The 24945-nt window shown below is 42.1% G+C and overlaps 1 protein-coding gene across 11 annotated transcripts in view; it reads right to left on the bottom strand.

Moving 5' to 3' along the window:
• Positions 1-2782: 2782 nt before the first annotated feature.
• SYNE3 (spectrin repeat containing nuclear envelope family member 3) overlaps positions 2783-24945 on the bottom strand; it is a 75431-nt gene continuing 53268 nt past the window's right edge. For 6 of the 11 annotated variants that reach the window (XM_005021471.6, XM_038179159.2, XM_005021468.6 and 3 more), the window contains exons 18-19: positions 24374-24590; positions 11291-13615 (exon numbers count right to left, since the gene is read on the bottom strand). In XM_005021471.6, coding sequence (XP_005021528.3) covers positions 24393-24590 — 198 coding nt within the window. In that variant the 3' untranslated portion in view covers positions 11291-13615; positions 24374-24392. Of the gene's footprint in view, positions 7615-11289; positions 13616-13678; positions 24591-24945 lie in introns of those variants that run through there. The other 5 variants (XR_011809516.1, XR_011809517.1, XM_072038332.1 and 2 more) reach the window with 5 other exon arrangements.

Below are 24945 nucleotides of genomic sequence, written 5' to 3'. Positions count from 1 at the left end.
AGCACTATATGCATCTCCCTGTGTCCTTTTTTCCCCAAGGTCTCAGTTCAACATTGCATTTAGATGACTGAATTTTGAGCTCATGAGTATTTTCCAAGGCAAATCATATTTAATTTCAATTTAATTTTATTTTAAACTTAAACTTAATGATAAGCATAGATCTACTTGCATGTGCAAAGTTAGGTATGTGTTCATGTTCTTCGCTGAAATGAGAATATTTCTCATGAGGAATGGCATAATTGCATGTATAGAAAGGAACTGATTTTTCCTAATGGGTGTGTTGGTGAGAATGCATCTTCCAGTTATGAATTTACTTGTCTCATTAGTTGAGAGATGATTTATTCACACTTTCTCATTACTGACAGTGGCAGTTTTCCTCCCACCTGGATGTAACTCAGGGCTCAGAAGTTTCCAGCTAACTCACTGCAGATTTAGTGAAACCCTCCCTTACCAGAGTTGGTCCTACAAAGGGCTTGTTCATGCTTAAAATTTTCCAAACTCAGCAGACTCAGGTTTAGGCTCTGTATTTGAGATCCTCAATGCGCTTCAGGGGTAGTGAGCTCCCCACGTCATTTCCAGTAAGATGGAAAAAAAGGAAAGCTCTGTGAGTGCAGGGAGCAGGAAGGCACAAGCATATCTCTCAGTGTGTCTTCCTCACCATCAATGGAATCTCAGCATGATGCAGGGAGCATGTCTTTGTCCTGGCGGGGCTCGATGAGAGCAAGTGAGGCAGGCAGTGGTGACAGTAATAGAAAAAGAAAGGTGAAAAGACTTGGGATTTAAGAGGGATTTCAAAGACACTCCAGGAATACTAAATATTGGGTATTACGCAATTAAGTGAAACCTTCTGCTGGTATAAAATATATTAAAGAAATCAGTCTGGGTTGAAGTGTGATGCCATGCTGCTTACATTATATATGAATAGTAATTGGAAACAGGACATCTGCAGAAATTAACCATTAACTGTTGAGCACTAAAATCTTTAATTGAGTTTGTAAGCCCTTAATGGCACAGTTAACCTTAAACATAGCTCAGCGCACGCACTACCTGGTTAACACTGGTTAATAACTCTAACAGCTGATAATATTTCACACCCATGAGAGCTCCAGATTAGCAAGAGACTTGGTGGAATGAGCTCAGCTCACCACTCTTTTGGACCACAGATATAACAGCTTAACCTTTATGCTGTAATGAGTCTTTTCAGGTTTTCCTCCTTCCAGAGCTGTGTGTGATGAGAGCACCCCTACACGTATGGTGCGGTGAACTACAGACCCCACTGTGTCCTCTGAGCACGTAATGGCATGGCAGCAAATGGAAACAGCGTGGGTAGTGGTGGATAAATCCTTGACAGCTGGAAAAAGTGGCTGTTACTTGCCATTTCCTTGGCAGGGAGTGATGCTGTGAATCACCCAAGGAGGGCAAATCGGTGCAAATCTACCCCGAGGTATTGATGGGAGCTGGCTATGAGAGACTTAGGCTGTGAGGAGCAGCCTACCAGGCTGAGCAGTGATTCAGAAATGTTCAAATACCATCCTTGACCATTAAGCCATGTGCCAAGCAAATCCCAGGACTGTTGCAGCCCTGGAAAGTCCAGTTCAGGACAACAAATTTCAGGAGTGTAGGCAGTTTAGATGGATTGGTGCAAGCAATAGAACTAAGGAACAGGTGGAAGCACAGCTGTTGAAAAAGCACCTCTTTCCCAGCAAAGCAAAATAAAATTAGACAAGGGGATCCAAGGGTATCACTTGGCGCTGTCAGTGCTAGGTTTCCTAGTTCAGAGGCTTGTAAACAAGGAGGCACTTTGTTACTCACAACTTCTAACACATCTCTAAGCTAGTTAAATCCAAGCTTGTTCCAGAAGTATATCTGAAAAAAAAAAAAAAAAAAAAAAAAAAAAGCAAAACCTCTGGGCTGGTAGAATGATGCTTTTGATGAGACTCAAAATCCCAGCATATTCCAAAACATTTTTCACTATCTGAACAACAAACTCTACTGCTGGGAGAGACTGCTGCAATTCAGGCAGAAAGCCCAGGATCCCTTGCCAGCTGCAGAGAGCTGTACCACACGTGTGTGCCGCCCTCCTCCAGAGCTGGGGGAGTGCAGCTGACACTTGCACGTTGGCTTGTTTCAAGGGCATCCTTGCTCAAACACGGGCAGAGCTGCCATGCTCTGCCCTCGCTCCTTGCTGACAGAGCTGGCAGTGGTGATGGGAAACCCCTGTGGCAGACCTGCCTACGTCCAAATGTCTCTCTGCAGCAAGCCATGCTTCATAAGGTGAAAAATACGGGCCTGTGACCAGGAAGGAGTTGAACAACACAAGCAGAGAGGCAAACAGACCTTGGTGTCAGAGCCCTCCATCTGTGTGCTTTGTGACTTGGGGCTCCTGGAGGCTGTGACTGTTACTCTGCACAGGGAGTTCCCCAAATTAAAAATTGCCACCGGATGGAGGACGTGCTGTTGAGATGCTGTGCTGGACGTGTCCTGCCCCTACAGCCTTCCTGGCAGCACAACCCGAGGACACTGATCCTCACCCTGTGCTTTTATGGCCACGACCTGCAGTGTGTGGCCACAGCCATGCAGTGAAATCCACCTTCATCCTCAGCTCGCTCATTTTCCTTAATGAAGCACCAAAAATTCATGCTTAATCCTATGAATGCCTGCTTGTAATGTTCATCAGCTGTTGTGAACATCACAACAACTTTGGCAATAAATAAAATAAAATAAAATAAAATAAAATTATATATATATATATATATATATATATATATATATTTTTTTTTTTTTCTGTATGCTTTTATGGTTCCTGAAACTTCATGATATATGGGATATGTTGAACCCTTTGAGCCAACAGCTGCCTCTGAAACCCACTTTGCCTGTCCCCATACAACAGGAATCCTCTGACCTCTTTTTTTCACCTACAGAGAAGTTTTCCATGATAAGTAAAACAGGAATCAGTGCAAGGTGGGGGTGTGTGTTTAATGTAGTTCTCCCTCCGACGCAGAGGTTCAGGCCCTCCATGGCCTCCGTTTTGTCACGTTTTGCAGATTTGTCTCCCAGGCACCCTCAGCCTTTACTGCCGCTGACATTGCTTCCTGTGGACTTGCGGTACCTGCCGGTGCCGATCTCTTTGCAGCCATTATTCCTTTCCTATTTTCCCATGTGTTTTTACGGCAACTTGTGCTGATTTTCTAGGCTAGCTGGGGTATCTGGGGCTGCTTTGTGCCTTTGTTGGATGTTTTGTTTTTCTTTCTTTTTCCCTAATGGCAGTGACTTTATTACATCGCAGCCTGCGTCTCCAGGCCTCATGCTCTGGGATTCCTGTTTGGTTTCCTCGCGGAGCAGCCCTTTTCCCTTACCATTTCCCCGATGCCTTGTATTGCGTTTTTATTACAGCAGAGGCTGTGTCTACGGGTCCTTCAGGCTATTTGTTCTGAGACTTTTATTGGATTCTCAATAAATATGTTTGCCATTGGGGGTCCTTAGCTGGTTTCCTTACCTATTTTATTGAAGCTGTGCTTCCAGACAAAACGTTAAGCAGCTATTTCAACAGCAATCTGGTTTCTCTTCTGAGCCCTTGCACAGTTTCTTACATGTTTGCCTTGGCTGAGTTACATCTCCTGCTTTTTTTTGATGTTTCCCTCACATTTGGGGCTTTGTGTGCAGGCAGTCTGGGTGTTTTTCTTCAGTCATCTCTGTTCGGCTTGGTAGCACAACCGAGCTCTTGTGGCGAGTGGCAGGTGGAAGGGAGAAGGCTTGGTATGCTCTGCAAGACTGAGAAACCCAAGATTTAAGCTAGTCAAAGAAAGGTGGATCATAGGCCTGCAAAGAGCTGCTCCTTAGGAAGCTGGCAGGATGGGTTTTGCTTGGGATAGACCTTGCTCCATGGGGGTACACTGGGAGTGAAGAAAGATGGAGTCGGTGTCTCACAGGCTGTAGACGTGTCATCCTGGGGATTATCTGATGGGGACACACCGTGGTGCGACCTTTCAGGTACCTCAGTGGTGTTCCCGTTTCCCTTTTACTTCCTAAACACAACAGTTGCACCCATGCACTAGCTCTTCGTGCAATGAGGTGGAGAACATCTCCTGCTAGTAACAGCCCAGGGAGAGAAATCACACAGCCTGAGCTCAGCTCTTTAAGACGTCAGAGAATCCACACAGGAAAGAGCCACTCTAAATGCTTTAACGGCAGGAAAATGTAGATCACAGTTAATGCTCTATTAGACATAAAAATCCACCTATCATTCAAGATGTCTTCCCTAAATGAGGTACATATCCTGTGTGTAATAAAAGGTAATTCTGATGAAGCTTTTTCCGGTGCTAAGGGCACTCATAAAGTCCTCTCTCCTCTCACAAACACATGCTGCAGCTTCAGTCTAACTTGGTTAAAAAAATAAAATAAAATGACCCGTGAGATGCAGATTCACCTGAAATCAAGATTTGCTTCTGCTGCTGCTGAGAGACATCCTTGACTTGCTGGGCGATCTGACTGCACCATACCCAGGTCCAAAACAAGACCGGAAGGACACAGGAGTCACAGCTAGACACAGCTACTGGGACACCACCCGTTGGGGAAATGGTCTTTAAAAAAAAAAAAAGTTTTCCTACTTTGAAAACAAGAAAAAAAATTGAACCAATCTGCAGAAACTAAAGCAAGCTGGAAAAACCTATATTTTATCTGCTGTATTCAGATCAATGTTGAGAGCCTCATGATTAGTTAGAGACTGCATGATCCGGTAAATCTGAGGCTCTTGAACATTTCCTCACAAGTCGTTTCCTGCAGAAGCAATGGGACTGCAGCTCGCTTCCTCCAAGTGAGCCCAAACCAAGCTTTTGCCTGCTGCTGGGAGAGCCACAGGCTCTGGCACAGCAGAGGAGGTGACCAGGAGCCATCCCGGGCACCTCTGTCCCTAGAGCATGAGCTGCATGGCTCTCCGGGATGACGTTGGTTCAGGAGGGGTGCTGGGCTCAGGAAAAGCTCTCCCACCTTCAAAATCGGATTTCTTTTGAAGGAACCATCACATCAGCCTTGTCATGCTGATCCTTGAGCTACTGGGTAACTCCAGACACTGCACGAGGTCACTTCTTGTCCCTCTGTCAGTGAGGACAATGACACAAACCTTGAAGATCTTCTGTAGTGTTCCTTATTGTTTGGAGAACGTGAAGTATCTAACATAAATTCACACAGAACAGAGTAAGCCCATCCTGCTTCAAGCTAGAGTTTGGGGAAACCACAAAATGACAAGGATAATGTGCCTTCCTTCAGGCTCCACAGACCATTAATAGTCCTGTGAATGTGGGACACTGAATATTTCAGCACAGCTGGGAAGGCTATCACAACTGATAGGTTCTAACAAGAAACATCTTTTAAAAATTATCAGAACTACTTTCTGCATTTCTGTGACTCTTTTGTTGCAAAGCTTTTAGTTTTTTGTTTTTTGTTTTTTTTTTTTTTTCTTTTTTTTCCTCTTGTTGCAAATGTGCAGTTGGAAGATGCATCACACATCTTGGTGTGGTGTTTCATACCCCCGTGGGGCTGAAATGTCTGAATGCTTTACAGTAAAAATATCTCCCCCCCGTAACATTATAGTTGACTAAAATGTGGGACAAAATAACAATAGCAATTTTAATATTTGTTAAATGAAAGCAGGTAGCTATAATCTTAAGGGCTCAGCTCCCATTTATGAGTTATTTTAAGCAAACAAAAGGCTCACTCTCTAAGCCAAAAATAGTGAATATTTTTTTTTCCACTCTTAACAGAACTATAATCTTTTATTAACGTGGCACTTAATGTATCACGAAGCAAACTGCTCAAATCCAAATTTAGGTATCAGAGACCAACACATGTACCTGAACCTGGGACTCTGAACTGTGTTTATGTAACATCTTTCTGCAGTGACCATTCCCACCACTTGTTCTTTTGTGTCCAGAACATGTTGAGATGCCCTTAGGCACTGGGCTGCAGCCACCTGCTTTCATGCTCGGCTGTGGCATTGGCCTCAGTGCCAGAGATCTGTCCTGCAGACGTTTCATTTGCTTGTACAGACACAGTCAAAATGCTGAGAACGTTCAACTTTGAAACATGGGCATAAGACCTTTTGGGAACGATGGCTTCTAGTGGTTTTTTATTTGTTTGTTTTTCTGAAATTACTGTTACCTGACTTCAGTCTAAACTTACTCCCTATCAGACACCAAAGTTTCATGATACACAAGTTGTGCAGTGGTACAGCCAGCTGGGATGATTCAATTACGTTAAAATTCTGCAGACACACTTTGTGAGCTGTTTCAACCTTTTTGAGGTGTTTTTCCTGGAGTTCAATTTTCTTTTTGCTGCTGATTTCTTGCAAAAAGACACTTCAGGTGGTGTGAATTAGCCTAGCTCCAGAGGGGCTTGGTCTCGAGACATGTTGTTTGGTGCCTTTGTGGCCTCCATGAAATCAATAGCAAACCTCAGATGTGTTTCAGAGAGGGAAGGAGCAAGTCCAACACCTCCATCACTGGGGAACAGGAAAGCAATTCTGAAAGAGCTCTAAGTTTTGCTTACTGAAGAAAATTTGACATGAACTACTGAATAGGCAGAGTCCCATGACTAAAGGCATCCTGAAATGCGATAAGGCAGTCGGAGGAGAACTTGCTGCTTTTCAAAAGAGCACACTGGAACTATACAAGCAGAAAATGTATTACTTGATAATGGATACGCTTTTTGGCAGAAATATCGTGCGAGTCTACAAGGTCATTTATGTTCTGCAATAGCCGCTTTATAACGAAGGGGAAAAAACAGTAATTAGATCCCCATGCTTCAGGAAGGCAACAGATCCCTCTTTACTGGCAGATTTCAGATTCCTTTATCCTCCTGTGAGTCTCCAAAATCCTCGCATTTCTGTTATATTGAGATTCTTCTTGTCCCTTCCTCCTTTTTGCTCACAGAAAAAGGCACACCGGACCTTTATCTGCTTTTGTCCGAGCCGAACCACTCCATTTCATTCTTGTGCAGCACCAGCAGCTGTGTGTGACATTGGGTGGTTTCAGAGTGCATGGGAAATGAGGAGTTCTTCCCACAGATTATCTGTGACACTCTCAAGAATTAAAGTAAACACTGCTATTTCAAACAAAAGAAGAAATAGCAGCTGGTTTGGGCTGGTTGAAGCAGAAGAAGTTTTGCAGGATGTGATGGAATTTAAACACAAGTGTTACAGGCCTTGGTGTGAGAGCGGTGAGGGAAACGGAGCATGTCCTTGTCTCCGTAGGAGCACTCTCAGCCCTGTGTGTATCCACGTGTGTGCCCCAAAGATCTTCCTGTAGCAATGGTACATGCTGGAGGTATGAACTGGGAAACTGACTGCTTGCACAGTCAGCAGCCGGGCCCCTCCAAGGAGGTCTGACCAGCCAAGTCCTCTAAAAATAAATAAAGTAATAACATAAATTTGGATAGCCTCTTATTCCGCAGACTGTAGTTCAGTCCCAGCTGCTCCTTTTTACTGAGCGGATGGCCTCGTCACAAGGGTTCCTGAGGACCACAGCTGCCCCTGACCAGGCCATGGCTTGTGCGTCTCGTGGGCTTCTCTGCTTGTGAAGCTGCCCAGTTTTTATTCCTGTTGCTTGTGTGCCCGGGCTCCTTAATAAAATAAAGTGTTAACAGTGTATAAAGATACATAGAAAAACAGACATTAATCCATTACTCCTTGCATGAGTTTGAGCAGAGAGTGAGCAGCATGGCATGCACACTAAAGTGTGATGTTGTTAGATGTTAGGTGGTTGTTAGATTCCAGAAAAAATGCTCTGGTTCTCTTCCCTCTCCAATACCAATGGATGTGCATGAATGCAAGCAAGAGCTGCCTGTGCCCTAATGCAGTCTTGACTTTGTAACTTGACAGTTACAAAGCTGCCACTCCATTTGTCATTTACCCTTTTGCTATCCATGTAAATGCTATTATTTATTTATTTATTTATATATATATATATATTTTTTAACCTTGCTGCTGCATCTTTCATTTATTTCTATTTCCTCGTTTTCACATCGGCTAATTTGGGTTTGCACTGATTTTTGCTTTTCTTTTAATTTCCTGTAAGTTGTCTGGGATCAAATTGCCACCCTGTGTAGACAAAGTGGAAATCTGAATTGCTCATGGGTCTCATCAGCTGCTCCAGCTTTTTGAAGTGCAAGGAGCAGAGCCAAGACAGAGAGGGGCAAACCTACACTGCTTTTATCTAATAAAATAGCCTAGTGTCTGTGTACATCAGGAGTCTCATGTTATATATATATATAATATTATAATATATAAATAGTATGTATGTATATAGTATATATATAAATATATATAGGTATGTAAAAAAAAAAAAAGCTTGTTGCATAGATATGGTTGTCCCAGTAAAAACATATTTCTGCCAATATGTCTTAGTTCTCTACTGTAAAAATAAATGCTGTTGTTATAAAGATGCAGTTTTGCTGGTATAAACCATCTCCTGTCACTGAAGATTTTGCCAGTAACGTATAATCTCAACCCAAAAGCTACACTCAGCACCATGGCACTGTGCAAGGCATTTTGCCTGCTATCTATCTGAAGTCATGAGCAAAAAAGCAATACAACCTGCAGCAACTCATCCCTAATGGGCTGAGATGCTGTTGTTGAAAGCAGCAATGTAGGGGTGTGAGCAGTATTAGGCTAACTTCTGCCCCCAAACAGGCCCACCCGGCTTTCTCTGTGTGGATGAAGAGCTGCGAATCCTCCTTTGGGGGCTGGGGGCTGCTGGCACTCGCCGTGCCTGATAGCCTCATGCTGCTCCCCAGTCTGTGCCCTGTGGCACCTGTGCGAGCTGTGGGGGCCTGATGCACTAGGAAGAAAGGGCTGGTGCCAGCAGGGATGTTTGCACCATTTTCCTCTTCTACATGATACCATTTTATGAAGGAGCCTGGTACCTAGTGCGAAACACAAAACCTCTCTGTGGGTACCTACCTCATGGTCAACATAAAGGCTGGCCCTGCAGGCTGAACTGACTCCTGCTGCAGCACGGCCACCTCCTGAAGCGGCCCGGGGAGGAAATCCGGCAGCCACAGAACTAACAGGCTGCTCCTGGGGCCTGTTGCTAATTACCATTACTGGATGTTAACAGCGCTGGAGAAATATCGAGAGTGCTCTATATATAAAAATATTTTTGTAGCGGCTAAGGTCATAAATGACTGTACTAATTTCGGCTAAAAAGCAGGAGCTGAGGACCTGTAGGTTTGCCTGGGGGCCCTGTGCAGTGCCATGCAGATTGGGCCGGGGCCGCTGGAGCCTCGAAGGCACTGTTTGGGGAAGAAAGGTAAGTGCTGGTCCCAGCCTGCCCGGCCTTCCCCTTGCACCTCCAAGTTATCTGCAGCAACCTTTCTTCCAAGCTAAACAAAATCAGGGGCTTTTAGGAACTTAGAAATGTCTGCTTAATTTCAGCGCCGATAAGCCCCTGCTCCATCTCATTCTTAATGTATCAAAATTAAATATTTTAAACATATTTATCTAGTTGCTATGGCTTTGCCCAGTGTGTCAGACACTTTATCCATCAAATACGACAATTGAATAATATTTTTATTTTTAGATACGGATCACAGATCCTTCTCATCATCCTGGTCCCTCCCCCACCTCAGCCTCAAGTTTTGAACTCACTGGAAAATCTGTTCCATAATATGGTGGGTAAATGAATTACAGTCACAGATGGCCTCTGGAGATTTTCATACATGCTGCAATTCATTTGTTCAGGAATGGAAAAAAAAAGACCCCTGTCTTGTGAGGGTATTATCGGAGACAGCAGATCAGACACTGTAATGCTGCCTTGCACTCTGGATTCTCCCCATTTCCTAGGCTTTTATGACTCGGCATTTGCTATTCTTGGGTTTGAAATTTTGTAAGTGGAAAGTCAAATTCCACAATGAAAATGATTGAATGCACAGGACTGCAGCATTTAGAAGTTAAAATTTATTTTTACAGTCCTGAGTGAAACTATTGTGTGCTATCGCAGAGAGATGCTCAAGAACTGCAGCTTTCTGCTGGGCAGTAGCAATTAGTAAAAAGCACTTAATTCACAGGTGACTGCTGAGAATTAGTCAAACTCTCAGCCTGCCTTGAGATCCCCGGGAAGAAAATGATAGAAAAAAAAATATAGAAAGCAGTATATAATTTTACTGCTTGAATGTCTTGTTCAGTGTAAGTCATGAAGTGTGTAAGTCATATAAGTCAGTGCACACTTTTGCCTCAGAATTGAGGCCAGCAGTAGCAGGAAGAAGGGATGGGATGTCCAATGCATCAGGCATAAGGAAAAAATTCACCCCACAATAACTCCAGAGAATTCAGCCCCAGAGTGAAATCAACAAAAAATTCTGTTTATGCAATGATAAAATATATATATATATATATATTACCACAGTGTAAAATTTAGTATGTTTAAGTCTCTGTGCTGACACACTGTCAGCCTCTTGCGGAGGCAGGCTGGGAGTGGGAACACTCACCTTTTCTGAGTATTTAGCCTTTTCTGAGTGACATTTTGTACCTTACAGCACCTCTCTCCCCCACCCCCTCCCACCCCCTGGGTAAGTCAGCCTGATGGGCAGCTGCGGGAAGCCTAATGAAGACATTTTACCAAACATCAGGTAAAACAGCTGATGCTGCCATTGACGCGGAGAAGTAGCTGAGAGGCCCCTCCCTGTGCCTGGGCTTGCTTTGGATTTGGAAAAAAACATCTAAGTCTTAACTTTGGTCTATGTATCTACAAGCAGGTGCCTATGGGGAGGCTGCGCACCCCAGAGGGGTTACTGGCCCCCTGTGGACCCTGCACAGGGACGGACATGGGGACAAGCTGCCTATGTACTGCTCACCTTTGCTTAAACACCTCGTCCGGATTGGGCAAAATGGGAGGTTAAAATGCTGGCGGAGGTTAAAGCCGCCGTGCTTCCAGCCAGAGACAGCTCCCTGGGCAGCTGACAAGCAGTCAGCGTCTGCTCCCCATCTCTGTTTGCACTTCATCGAGTTATCTCCTCACAAGCAAAGAAATCCCAGCTGATCGAACAGCATGTTCATCATCTGGATTTCCCCGGTATCTCTTTCTGTATTAATGATGCCATAAAAAGCCCACCAGAAAAGCTGACGGAGATCTGCTCTATCTTCCACTAAAAGCTTTTTCAGAGCCACTTTTAGATCTGAAGTGAAAACCAAACCAAGCCAAACCCAAAACAAGCACAACAACGACATGCACAAACCCAAATCTTCCCTCCCCCCCCCCCCACTCAAATGTCAATCAAGGCACATTAAACAAAAAGATTAGTTCTGCCCCTATTTGTTTGTAAAACACAGAGCATGAAATATTTAGCAGCATTGTAATGCAAACCAGATGGGAATAATGTAGGCTTTCAAGGCCGCAGCCGAGCACCCCTTTCATGCTGCTGCAGCAGCAGGACGGCGCAGGCAGCCCATTAGGACAATTTATGAACTGGACCGCCACAGAGGGAGTTCTAGCAAGAGGTCCACAGCTCGTACAGAGCAACCCTGATAACATCTGTTAGGGTTATTCATCGAAGAGGATTATATTACAATCCTTCTTAATACCACGAGTGCTACAGTAAAACCAGATGAAACTTCAGTTTCATTTGCCCCAGCAATATGTGTTTATCAGGGTGTTTGTCTGCAGCTGGGAACTGAGGCTGCATTCATGGTATGTCAAGGAATCAAGTACAGAAAGTTTGAAATATTAACCTGGAAAACAAACAAACAAACAAACAAACAAACAAACAACAAACCACAGCTTGTAATTTCTCATGACCGTAACACTCAGCTTGGACACACCATCAGCCCTTTTTCCATAGAAAGCCACTCCCTGTTAACTCTCCAGGGCTGAGATTGATTTTATTTAAATAGTTCTCACTCGGTAACCTTGCTCCATCCTCTTTTATTTAAGACATTGCTAATGATGTGTTTGTTTGTTTGTTTGTTTGTTTGTTTGTTTCTTTCTTTCTTTCTTTCTTTCTTTCCTTAATTTACCTAATCGTGTAATGAACGCTCACATCCTAAATGACCTCATTATACTGGTGGGGGCTTTTGTGTGGATACAATTTAATGCAGAGGCAGAAGGCAGAGGAGAGCTCTCTAAATGGAGAGGTTTTAAGCATTCAGTAAAATCCCTGCTGACCACAAGCCAGATTCTTACTGTTGTAAATTGACTTAGTTCCAACAGCTTTAATGCAGCTACCCTGATTTACTCCACTTAAGGGTCTTACCTTATTATTTTTATTTATTGAACTTGCCACCTTTTGCGGCTACAACCTAAACAGATATTTCTATCCTCCAGCAGTGGGGTTTCTATCTGAAACAGGTGTTTATCTAGTAATATATGACTTAGGAGATTTATAACTGCTCAGAGTATTTCACTGTCCTCTAAAAGTGTTTATAATAATTCTCATTGACTGTACCAGCTCCTGCTGATCAGCTGTAAAGTTGTTTGCAGCCTGAACCTGGTCAACAAAATATTCATTCACCATACAAGAATGAGTTATTTTATCTATTTTTAGGCATTTTTTTCCCCTCCCTGCTGGAAGACAGTCTTCCCTGGTCTATGTGCAGTGTCTGGGGCAAAATCAAGTGATTCCAAGTTTCCTTACCGGTACCAGAAGAACTGGCCTAATGTACACAAAGAAACCTCCACAAAACAACAAAACAAAGCAAATCAAACAACAACAAAACCTGCAAGGTGAAAATATATTTTGCAAAGGAAAAAAAAAAATAAAAAGAAATTCTGTTTGTGCACTGATTGCAGCCCTTAGAGCAATGTAACTGACCCCCCCCTTCACAGTTTTCACCTGTTTTACCCCACTTTCTTCTGGGAGGAATTTGAGCTGCTGGTCAGATCTTGACACAGCTATGGTCAGCTGAAGTGTTTGCATGTTTGCTTTTGGTGGCTTAATGGGAGACAGCTCATAGGAAGGCACAGGACCACATTGCACAAATACCTGAGAGACGTCACGAAGACCTGGATAAAGATCAGTGTGTTCATAAAAGCGACAGGAAACTGAGCCCATAGGTTAACCAAAAAATCGTAGCGGTTTCCCATTCCTCCAGAAGTAGCTGCTTGTGGAGCCCTTTCATGTCAGAGAACTTGGCAGACTCTGTCTCATAAAGATTCAGGAAAGAAAACAGCAATTACTCGGATGCTAATGAGAGCTGTGCATCCGCACACACACGTTGCGGTGATTAGCCTTCGGAGAAGTCAGCAGCAGCTAAAGTAACACTGCTCGCTCACTGGAGGTAATTCCAGGTTTGAGGTCCTGAAAAAATTCCCCTTTGTCTTACCGGGTTTGGGACTGAGGGGAACACCATAGAGAGGAAATGTCAGATGCTAACGCTGTAAGAAATTATATTGAATCATAATATGATTTAGCAAATTCACTTTTTCTTTGGGTTCCGAAGAATTCTATTCAAACAGCATCACAGTCTTATAGAAAAGGTGACATTTTCTATTCAATTTTAGAGGGCTAGAATGAAGCAGGTACTTTCAGCACAACCTTCCTTCAGTGGTACCTGAGCAGAGAGGCAGGCAGCAGCAAATTTTATGCTTGCTTCACTGGTTCTGGGTGTTTCTAGGTCAGTCCAAATACTCTGAAAATAAGAAATAAGCACAGTGAAAACGTAAAACTGCCCCCCAGAATGATTTAAAAGTCCTTACAAAGAAAAACGTATTTTTATTTATGGCATTATAACTGCAACACCTTTTTTTTTTTTTTCTTTATTACAAAAAAGAATACATGCAATAAAATAAAATACTCTGATGTTATATCCAATGCAACATAGTTCACTGCAAACAGTGGAGTGTCACAGAAGTCACAAGGCGAAGGCTTGGGGTGATGAATTTCCAGTCTCTTTATCCCCCTTGCCAACAGCAAAGCCACGTCGTATTTTATTTGTCATCAAGGGATAAGCTTTCAGAATAATGTGGCCTGATCACAGGAGGTCCCAGCTGCCTTCCTATCCAAGAAGAGTACCGTGGTATCAGATTCTTTTACTGTTGAAAGTATGCTTCTAGCAAGGCAGAGGACTAGGCAGTGATTTTGCAGGCAGCGTGCAGGAATCCTGCCATGTTACACCACGATCACAACACACACCACGGGCTTCTGCTTCACAGGTGCACAGAAGCCCTGGCTGCAGGTGACTTGAGCCCCCACTGCTGCCCTGAGGAATGAAATCAGGTCATTTTCCACAATATTGCACCATAGGTTTCTATTATGTTCATCTACATGTGCAGTTTCAACTGATTTAATCTGGTGTTTCAGCTGTGGGGTAAGCCCAGAGCACACAGGAGGTGCCCACAGCCCAGGAGGGAACCCAAAGTGCTGTCCTGAGGTACTGAGAACTCAACCTCCCCCTGGTGAAAAGGCCCCATCCGTTGTTAGAAAAGGGCCTCGCTCTGCCACTGCTATTCACACATCATAGGCTCTTATTTTTAATATTTCCTGTGAAATTTCACGGGACTGCTTGTGAAATGAGGTTCTGAATGGTGTGAATGAACTACAGAATCAGGCCCCGGACTGGCACCATTTCTAGGATAAACTCCCTTGACTTGCAGTCAAGGCTTTTTAGGAAGTGCTACATAACGCAGTCCAGGCTTTCGAAAAAATGACCTGATTTCTTTCCGCACATCTTGCGTGGAATAACACTAAAGACAACTTAGCTCCAGCAATTTAAACAAAAAATAAACTCTGTCTTTTTTATGCAGTTGCATTTTTATATGATTTCATAGAGAGTCAGCATACAGAAGCGTCCAGCTCCTTGAGATAATTCTAGCAAATAGGAGGACATGTATGAAAACAAAGAGCTCCAAAACTACATGGAAATCTGTAGAATAAAAAATATATTTATATATTTTCCAACACAAGCAATAGGCAGTTTAGAAAAATATGAGTGTTACAGTCTTTCTGAGTCAACAGTTGTAAAAAGAAAGGATTTAAAAAATAAGTTTAGCTTTTCAAAAAGCCACATTTTTAATAAGAAAATAGACTGGTCCGCATTTCCCTGAATAAGCCAGAAAGGTTAAGGAAAGGTCCAAGCAAGACGAGGAGTCTGACTTGGACTTGATATCAGCTGTGATAACATGCACATGTACAGAGACAGCTGCTTGGCTCCAGTATTGTTTACCTTAGAAATGAGCCTAATTTATCACAAATGTATTTTAAAATCATAAATAACATGACAAAAGTGGAACTGGTCCCTGCAATGCAAATAATTGTATTCATACAAGCAAGAAGTGACATCAATCCAGTTATTTTTTTGTGACACTTAAAAGGTATTTTGCAGGCAGCGGTTACATTGAACAGCACATGTATAAACACAGATTATTATTGCAGACTCTGCTATCAGCTACTACACATAAACAAGAGGAGATGTTCGTGCTGTAATTGCCTCTAACATTTTTGTTCTACTTGGACATTAACATTTACAAGAAGCTGGGCTGGGAAGGGGGAGGCCTGAATTCAAGCCAGGGTTTCAGCAAGCAGAATGCACAGGGTTCATGGGAAGTTGTCTGGTCCTCTCCACTACCAGCCCCGGACCCATGGAGGAGCTCTGAAGAATTTAAAGCCATTCACAACTTGAGTTCCTCTTGTGAACAGCTTTGGTTTTCCTCAGGGCCCTGGGGCAGGTGATGTAAGATGGGACATAATGGTGTAATTTAGATCTGTATCAATAAGCCTCTAATTCTGGACAATTCCCATTTTAGTTCCATGTCACTTCTAACAGAATACAATATTTGCTGACTTTTATATTAAAAGCAGAGAATGGTTGAATTACAGAAAAGTTCACTGCAGGCTGTTCTTAATAATTTGAATACATTCATTAGAAGTTCTTATTAATTTTATTCAATGTGAGAGTAAATCCCTTCATTTTGCCATAATTTTTATGATGCACATGGGATATTTATGCACCCTAAAAGGGTGTCTCAGCACATTTCTTTAAATTTTCCTCTAGCTTAAGACTAAAAAAAAGCACAAAAACTGATGGAAGCAAGATTAATGGAGTGCTGGTGAAGGGATCCAAGAGTGTTTATAATCCAGCCTTGTTAATGAAATTGGGCCCAAGACAGCCAGCTGTTTTGAGAAGTGAGGACAGGTCCTCTGCAGAAGCACTGTACGTTGGTTATATTGCTAGTAAACAATAATGAGGTTTCTGGGTCTCCTACCACTTTTCAAAGTCAATGCGGTGTTACGTCTTACAAAAGCAATGACAGAAAAACGCAACACCCGCATTATTGCTTGTGTAATTGTTTCACAGTGGTCCAGCACAGCCTGGTAAACAGAGAAGAAGGTAGGAGGCTGGGAAGGTAGCTTGGAGGCTGGCGGGGTGGAGGCTTCCAGGATGCTCTCTTGGAATCACCCCATAAACTGGGTAAGCACTAATTACAAGGAAAACATTTAAATAATGACACTGATCAAAAGCAATACATCCACTGAGACAAAAACAGTCAGGGTCTCAGAGAAAGACAAAGAGGGGTCTTTCGATTTCCAGTAAACTATGTGTACAAAATGAGGGTAGGTGTTTGAGGTGTTTGTATGTTCAGTACCTCCAGCATCCAAATACCTTCAGAAACCCCAGTGCTCAGTCCATGACTCCCAGGTTAAACTCTTAGTGTCTGATCTGGGAAGTTGATGGGAAAATAATCTTGGGAGGTTTTCACCTCAGAGGCTGAAGTTCTAACTCAAAGCTTATTAAAGCTCATTAAAGCTTATTAAGCACATACCTCTAAACTTTCCCAGCTTTCTTTCAAGACAGAATTTCTTTTAAAAGCTGCACTTGAGAGTTACATTGTGAAGTGGAACGTCACTTTTCTTTAAGCAGAAAAATAATTACAGTTCCCATTCCATTCATACACAAATACATGCGTGTATTTCTTAGCAATGGACAGTACCATACAGAGGTGTTCATAGCTATAGCGAAACCAAGCCTGTGGTGTTTGATGCTTGTTGGACTTGACAAAAGAAACAATTTGATTGTGAAGGTGGGGACCACTTTAGGAACAGTACCAGCTCCTAACTCCAGATTTGAACTGGAGGCCTCACTGCAAAGCCCAGATAATTGCGGGTGGCAACACAGCCTGCCCTCAGCTTCCAGCCTCTCCAAATTTCCCTCCCTTTTTTAACATACAGCTTTTGATTGAACTAAATGGAGCTAAAACAAATAGTTTGCTAGAGGGCTTGATGAATGAGTTGTGAAATCAGCTTGCTAGAAGTGACCATTTTCTTTTTTTTTTTTTTCTTCAACTCAAAAAAAAAAAAAAAAATAAAAAAAAATAAAACAGTGTCCTAGCTTATTTTGATGCCTAACAGCAACACTCAAGCATTCTGGGCAGCTCTGGGGCAGACACCATTGAGCACGCAGCCCTGGGCCCAGCGGCACATGGCAGTGTTCATAGAGGCAGTGGCAGCACAAGGGTAACAGATCCGAAAATACCAGCCCTCCGCGCTGATTAAGGGGCACTTTTCTGCATGCAGTAATTGGATTACCCACCAAAACCTGCTTAGAGAGAAGGAGGAAAAAAGGGTCTGGGCAGGCTCTGAACAATGCTAATAGCAGGGCTTTCATCACTAATAACTGTTTGTTAAGCAACACCTTGCACTCTGATCTGCAGGTGTGAATATTAATGATGGTCCCCGAGTCAATACAGAAGGCAGGTAAGGGCAAGACATGGGCAGGAGACTCCGAAGAGAGAGCAGCAGGGGCCAGAGCTGCCTCAGATGGGTACAAGGAGCCAGATGGCTGTTTTGCTACAGGGTGTGGTAGAAAAAGGCAGAACATCTGCAGGAGGAGCTGCAATGGGGGAATGACAGGGCTGGCTGTTGTGGGACCAAGACTCTGGCATGAAACTTTCCAACAACCCTTGGAAGGAGGGGCTGAGGACGAGCAGAGTTTGGCAGACAGAAAGACAAGCCTAAGTGCTGCAGCAGGACTGCTGCAGGGAGAGAGGGAAGCTGAACAGGATGGAGAAGTGGAGGAGTAAAAACCAAGAAAGGTGGCCAATAAGTTTTTCATTTCGTTGAAACTAGACCTTAATTTTTGCTATGTGTATCAATGAAGAATTGGCTTTGGAAACAGTTAAGAGAAAGGTGACAGGAATGATCAAGTTCATGGGTGCCTTATGAAAAGCAGAGAAGACTGGGTTCATTTACTTTGGAAAGTAAACAAAGAAAGAAGACATGATAAAAGAAGTGAAGATGACAAACGGTCTGGAGAGGGTAACAGTGGTCTGTCTCCTTCCTCAGATTCAACACACGGGCCAGAGAAGGAAAATCAAGCAACCCCCACCATTTTGAAACCTAATTCAGTGGAATACTTTTTTCATGTGGCAGAAAGATGTGGAACTCATTGCCCTGATTGCTTAGAGCCAGACAGTCCCTGGCATTCAATAAGGCATTGACTAGGCTCATCCCCAAACCCAGAAGACTGAAGGCCACACCTTGCATTTACTTGGAAAGGAACAAAAAACCTCGCCTACCTCAGATGTATAATGAACCCCTGATTCCCAAGGATGGAACAGAGACCCTCATTATCTTTCTCTCCACAATATTCCTGTGTCTTTTCCTGGCACATCAGCACCTACCACCTACAATTAATCTGTCACTGAGGCATTTGAATTAGCAGTTCCTTCTGTCTTTAGTGAGGAGAAAGAAGCACCCCCAAGGCTCAGATCTCAGCTAAAGTGAAGCACCCTGAAGGAAGCCTCTTTCACAGTCAGCAAGGTGAAGCTGGACAATGCTGATGGCCACTGTCACAATTTTGTCTGGCAGAGCAGTCTGGCAAACCCTTGTTCCTGTGTCATTAGTCAGGGGCTGCTCCCATTATGCCAATCCAACGTGTTCACTTCTTGCACTGAGATACCAGGTTGCCTTTTGAAGACTTGATGTCTCCTGCTGCTGCCATCATGACTTTGTACCTTCAGCACAGCAGCTTCAACTCACCCATGGTTTGACAGGAGGAGGGGGGATGGCTCACTGATACAACCAGCTCACACCTGGCACTTGCTGAAGTAGGATAGGTAACAGAGGTAGGTAACAGCTATTCAGGCTGCTGCTCAACTTGATATATTCCTGACATGTCTTCATTTTCTTTTCAGATCTACTGATATCTATTAGATGCATTCATATTTTAGTTTGGATAGACAAATTAGAAAAGAATTAGAAAAAATAACTGTATGACAGACTATTCCATCCTGCTTTATAGATGTATATTTTAAAAAAATAAATAAAAAAAGCTATATTCAAGCATCTCGACTTTGTTTTGTTTTACCATTGATCAAATGCAAAATGAACCCCTAATTCTTATACATACGTCTGCCAGTCAAGTGACTAAAACCTTCTACACAGTTACCCAATATCTATGACTATCTATGATCTGAACCCAGTATAACCCATTTATAATTATGTTTAAAAATGGCAAAAATAATAAGATTGGTTTCTGAATGAATCACAATGTCTCTACCAACAATGTTATCTTTAGTATTTTAATAAACTGCCTTCTGAGAGCTGCTGAGCACTGACAGCTAGATTGATGCAATAAACTTGCAATGGCTCAGAACAGGTCAATGATCTGAGCACTACTAAGAATATCCTTGCCAGCCCCCAGCAACTCTGGAAGAAGCTGATATAGTTCATTGAGTAGAAGTGTTTTCAGCTGCGGGATAGCAAATGATACTATCCAATGGGCAGGAAAGATTCCAAAAGCAGCTTTTACAGCCAGCTGGGTACATAACCTATGACTTGGGAGACAGCTGTAATGCCTGGTGAAGATATATTTGTTGGGATATTTATAATAATATTTCTTGAAAGGCAAAATACTGTATACTAGGGTGGATAATAAATCAGTTTCAGTCTGTAACCTTCTGTTGACATGCAGAGGCTACCATAAATGCATTTAGTGGTGGCCATTTTTTTGGAGACATTTGTTCTTTCTGAGGTGTTTGACTCCCAGTGAAAAAGACTATGGAGAAACAGAAATTCTAAGGGTATCCGGCAATCATTAGCTGTTTTTACTAGCTAGGTTAATATCTCAGTCAGGGCAAATAAGCTGGAGCTTGGTAGAAATGATTATCACTCTGCAGATTCTGTGCTAACAAGTGAATATGATGATTTTTATATGCATATAGAACTGAACACATTTTTCATAAAGAGATTTCTGGAGAGGGCATATATAAATAATATTTAGTATAATCTAAATTGCTAGTTGAAATCAGAGACATGTGGCACAATAGCAATTTTCTACTTCACTGTGTTGCAGTCATGGAAAATTTTGTTGAAAGCATCTGGCTACAAAATCAATTACAATTTATAAATTAGGCTTGCTTTCACTCTGAAGGCTGGGTTTGAAGTATGCCCTTGGGGCTGTGCAGAATTCTTACTTTAATGCTTTGGCATCAGACTGTAGGATTTTGCCTTCAGCACTGATGGGTCATTAATGTGGTTAATCACCTACTGGGTCCGATAGGGCAGGCAAGAAAGCTTGGACAGAAGCACAAAGACTGCTCTGAGAACAGGCTGCGGATCTACGTGCAGTGTAGGCTACATGGTCTGAGTCAGATGCACAAACAATTTAAAAGCTCAATCATTTTCAGTCTATTTTATAGGGCTTTCACACTCTCCGACAGTGGCTGGATCTGCATTAAAGCAGTGCAAGCACTCAGGTGTAGACACTTGTCTGTTTTGCACATCCCAGGTTTTTGGCAAGGGATGTTTTAAGACAGCAGCCCCAATATGAAGCTGAACTACAAAACATCACAGTTAAATAGATGTCAGAGGTGCATGAGCGTTTTATAGGCACTGAAATAGGATATAATCCCCAAATCATCTGTGATCAATGATTCAGACATGAAGAACAGTGCTCAAGATTTTAAGGACTGATTTAGAAACACTATGATTTATTTTGTGTTTTGAGCAATCTGGCCTTTGCTCTGTTCCCTGGAAATTGAACTGAGCATTTTGTTTTCACTGTTCCTACTACTGACTTAGTTAATATTTATGCACACCTCCAGCTATCGGTATCTTAAACTTTTCAGAAAAAAACAAGAGAATAAAAAAGAAAGTAAACTTTGAACTTACATTTCAAGCTTACTTTTGCTATTTCTAAAATTCCTTAGAGAAATAAAGGGAATAAAATTCCTTAGCAAAATTTTAATCTCATTGGACAGGTAAGGTCAATAAAAAGAAGTGAAATTGTCCTAAGTGAGATGGAAATCAAAGTCTTGTGCTTCAAGGGGATTCCATTGTAAAGATGTAGAAAGATATCTCACTTAAGTGAGATATTTAGATAACACACGTTAAGGAGAATAGATTTGCTGTGATTTAAAGCAAAAAAATGCAAGATAACAAAGGAGAAGAAGAAAATGAATGTAACCCAGCAGCACAAGAGTGTTTCTCTCTCTCTCTCTTTTTTTTTTTTTTCTTTAGATCCTGACACAACACTAAAACATCAGGGTGATGATGCAGTTTTCTGCTGTGGTCCTTCGTGTAAGTTTTCTTTATCCAGTTGCATGCTTACGTAAAAATCATCCATATTAGAAAGGCTGGGCAGAAAGAAATGCGATGTGAGATTATGTGCTTTCACAGTGGAAATTTGTATATGCCCCTTTTGATTTTCTCTTGTGGCTATATTTTCACTCATTATTTTAAATCTGTTTTTTACTGGCATTTATTTTCATCACATGGAGAGGCTCAGCAAAACTCAGAGAAGTGCAACGTAGCTACACCAGAGAAAAGTGTGTGCACAAGCACACGTATACACAACCCCATACAGCAGGTTTTGTCGCTGCTCCTCTTCCCTCACACTTCTTTTCTGTTGAAGCATTTCATTAGAAACTGAGCTGTGCCTGATGATGATTAGCTCCTTGCTGCACAGCCACTGGGTTCTTCCCCTGGGGCTGGCAGCAATGCTTAGAGAAGCGTTGCGGGACTGTGTATGGCTCCTGAGCAGCTAATCGGGGGAGAGGAGGAGGCATGCCCTCTGCCTCCAGAAAGAACAGTTGCAAAGAAGGAATTCATTCGCTCTGCTCTCTGATGAATTAGAGCTCCTCTCCATCTGGCTCCTCCATGGAAGAAATGACAGGCCTTGCCTTCCCTCGCTTCCTGTTTAGCTGTGAATAACTTTTAGTTATCTCTCAGCATACAGCCTGTCCCCTCACCTCTCTGCTGTCAGTGCCCCCTCTGCCTGCTCTCTTCCTCTCTTCTGCTGCCTCCTGACACTCAGGCTTTAATTTGCTTCAGTTCAGAACCTCCTCACACTCCCCTTGCACTCTACCTGAATACCTTCACCTTCCCTGCTATCCTTTGCTCTTTTTCACATCTGAAATCTGATGTTTTTATATAACTCTAGCAAAATCACTGCAGTTGGAAGCATTACAGTGCAAGAGTGCTGATGGCAAAAAAGCCTCCTCAGAATGCTGGCAGACTCCCTGTTACTTGCCCCATTTTAAATCTGACTGAAGAAAGGGTGTTTAATATGCAATAGTATCAATACTTGAGCAGGGAGAGGGAATCAAAGATTCAGAAATGTTTCTTCTTTAGAGACTGTATTCTTGTCCTTTCTGTTATTCAAAAGACTTCCTTTCTTAGGTTTTATAAGTTGTTGGACCCCTCTCTTCTCTATCTACTCTTCTTTGACATCTGCTTGTTCCCCTCCACTCTATGCCCATAATGAGCTCCTTGCTGCTCTGCCTTCCTACTCTACTCGAGTTATTTTTATTTAACAAAACATTCATGGGTTTGTTAAAGAAAAATGACTTCCTCCTCCAATTCCTCAGCTATTAAATAATTTACCTGTGCAACAGATTTAACATTATTTTGAAATATATTTGGAAAACACCAAGTACCACATGCTGGTATGGACAAGGCAAACTTCTCCTGCACCAAAGCCAGGATGGGAAAAATAATTGTTTCTTCTGTTATTTTTTTTCTTCTTCTCCCTCCTCCTCCCCATGACAATTACTGAGGCTAAAATAAAGGTTGCTCTCAGAAATGGCATAGAATTTTAGAAATTGCCCTTTCTTTCAGGAATCAATTAGGTAAAACACCACCAAGAATGGTTTCATCACGGTAAAGCTGAGGTTTTGCATTAAAAGGCAATGTTAAAATGTACATTCAGAAATTTGATAAATCAGGCATAAAGCTAGGTAAATAAATGATAAGTTGTTATCATCTTGGCATTCAGCCTATATAAAAATCCATGCTTGCCTGCCTTTGATACAGTCAGTTCACATCACAGCAAAACATTAAGACATTAACATAAAAATAGACTATGAAAGAAGTTTGTTTTCAAGGAGGTATTATTAAAGTAGTTCTGACTTTTGCAATGCTGACATTGAAGCAGGTTGTATCCCACTGTTCAGGCTTTATAATCCATTCCCAAATGACTCTTTATAAAGTTATAACAATAATAATATTAATAATAAAATCTCCACCATTTTTTTCAAGACAAAATCACTAATATAAGGTTTTGTTCAGTGCTCACAAATTTGTTCAGAAAATTATGACCTGATTTTACAAATCCTCTATATAGATGTAACAAAAAAAGTCTTTTTTTCCAGCTTTCCTCCTACTGTATTCTACCTCTCTTGATTCAAGTGGGCTGGAGAACACAGTAATTGGAAAAGAAATCTGGTAAAAAAAAAAAAAAAAAAAAAAAAAAAAAGAGAACGAAAGAAGGCCCACCCCCACTTCTATTTAAGTCAGCGGAAAATTTTCCATTACCTTCTGCAATACCTGCATCCAGATACTGAAAAAACAGTTCAAGATTTTAAATAGAATTGTCCCAGTTTTCCTGAGGCTGAATGTCAACCACTGTCTTCCAACACAACTCTGTTCTACCTGCTCCCCAATTCACGCTCTGGTGCATGTTTGCATCTTTGCATACTTGCTGACTTTGGTTGCAAACATTAAAAATCTGATTAAAAAAAAACAACAACAAACAAACAAAAAAAAAAAAAAAAAAAAAACAACCACAAGAACACCACCATTCAGTGTTCTTTGTTGAAAGATGATATAAACATAAACATTGCAGGATTATCTCCAAACAGTGGATGAGTGGATGGAGATGTTAGTTTGACCACAGATATGCATTTATACTTTTTGTATATATATACACACATATACAGAGTCTCTATATACACTTTATCAATGTTATAACAAAATATTGTAAAAATAATATTTTTGCTCAAATACTTGATTAATGTGGACTAATCTTATGCTGCATTTATGTGATATACCCATTTCATAAGATGGCCTTGTTAGAAGCCCTAAAGTCTACAATACTTGCAGTTGTTAGGAAAAAAAGAAAGAAAGAAAGAAAGAAAATAATTAAAAAAAAGAGTCTGTATTTCTGAGTCACCTCTTGCCACGCCAAGAAGTCAGGTTGGAGGTGGGGCCTCGTATCTCAGCATCAGGTTGAAGGACCGAGCGAAGTTGTTTGCCAGCGTGCAGCTGCGCTTGTCCTTTGCCAGGGGCAGGAGGAAGGCCAGGAACAGAAGCAACAGGAGGAGCAGTTGCAGTGGCAGTGCTGCCCAGCACACTCGATGCAGGAAGGAGCACACACCTCCAGAGCGCTTCTGAAAGACATAAAGCAAACAGTAACTCAGACTGCATTGCAGTCTGCCTCAGTTCTTCTTACACCTACCCAGGCACATCTTAAACTTTTATGTGATGCAGAAGAATTGGAGAAAACACAAAACATTTATTGCTGAGCAGCCACAGAAGAGATGCACACAAAAAAGTCAGATCACTTTTCCTTATGCTGGTGCATGTCAGGAGTAGTTTGGTTAACCTCATCAATTTAATCTGGATTAGCACAAACAGGAGGGAATATATCTGGGGCTACAGAATTCAGGAAATATCAATTAAGAAGCAAGATCTCCACTGGCAGAATTCCTGGATCTCTCCTGTCAATAAGCAGAACTGTATGTG

Source organism: Anas platyrhynchos, chromosome 5, assembly GCF_047663525.1.
Source record: "Anas platyrhynchos isolate ZD024472 breed Pekin duck chromosome 5, IASCAAS_PekinDuck_T2T, whole genome shotgun sequence".
Taxonomy (NCBI): domain Eukaryota; kingdom Metazoa; phylum Chordata; class Aves; order Anseriformes; family Anatidae; genus Anas; species Anas platyrhynchos.
Note: the sequence above shows the minus strand (reverse complement) of the source record. Positions and strands in the feature narration are given on the sequence as shown.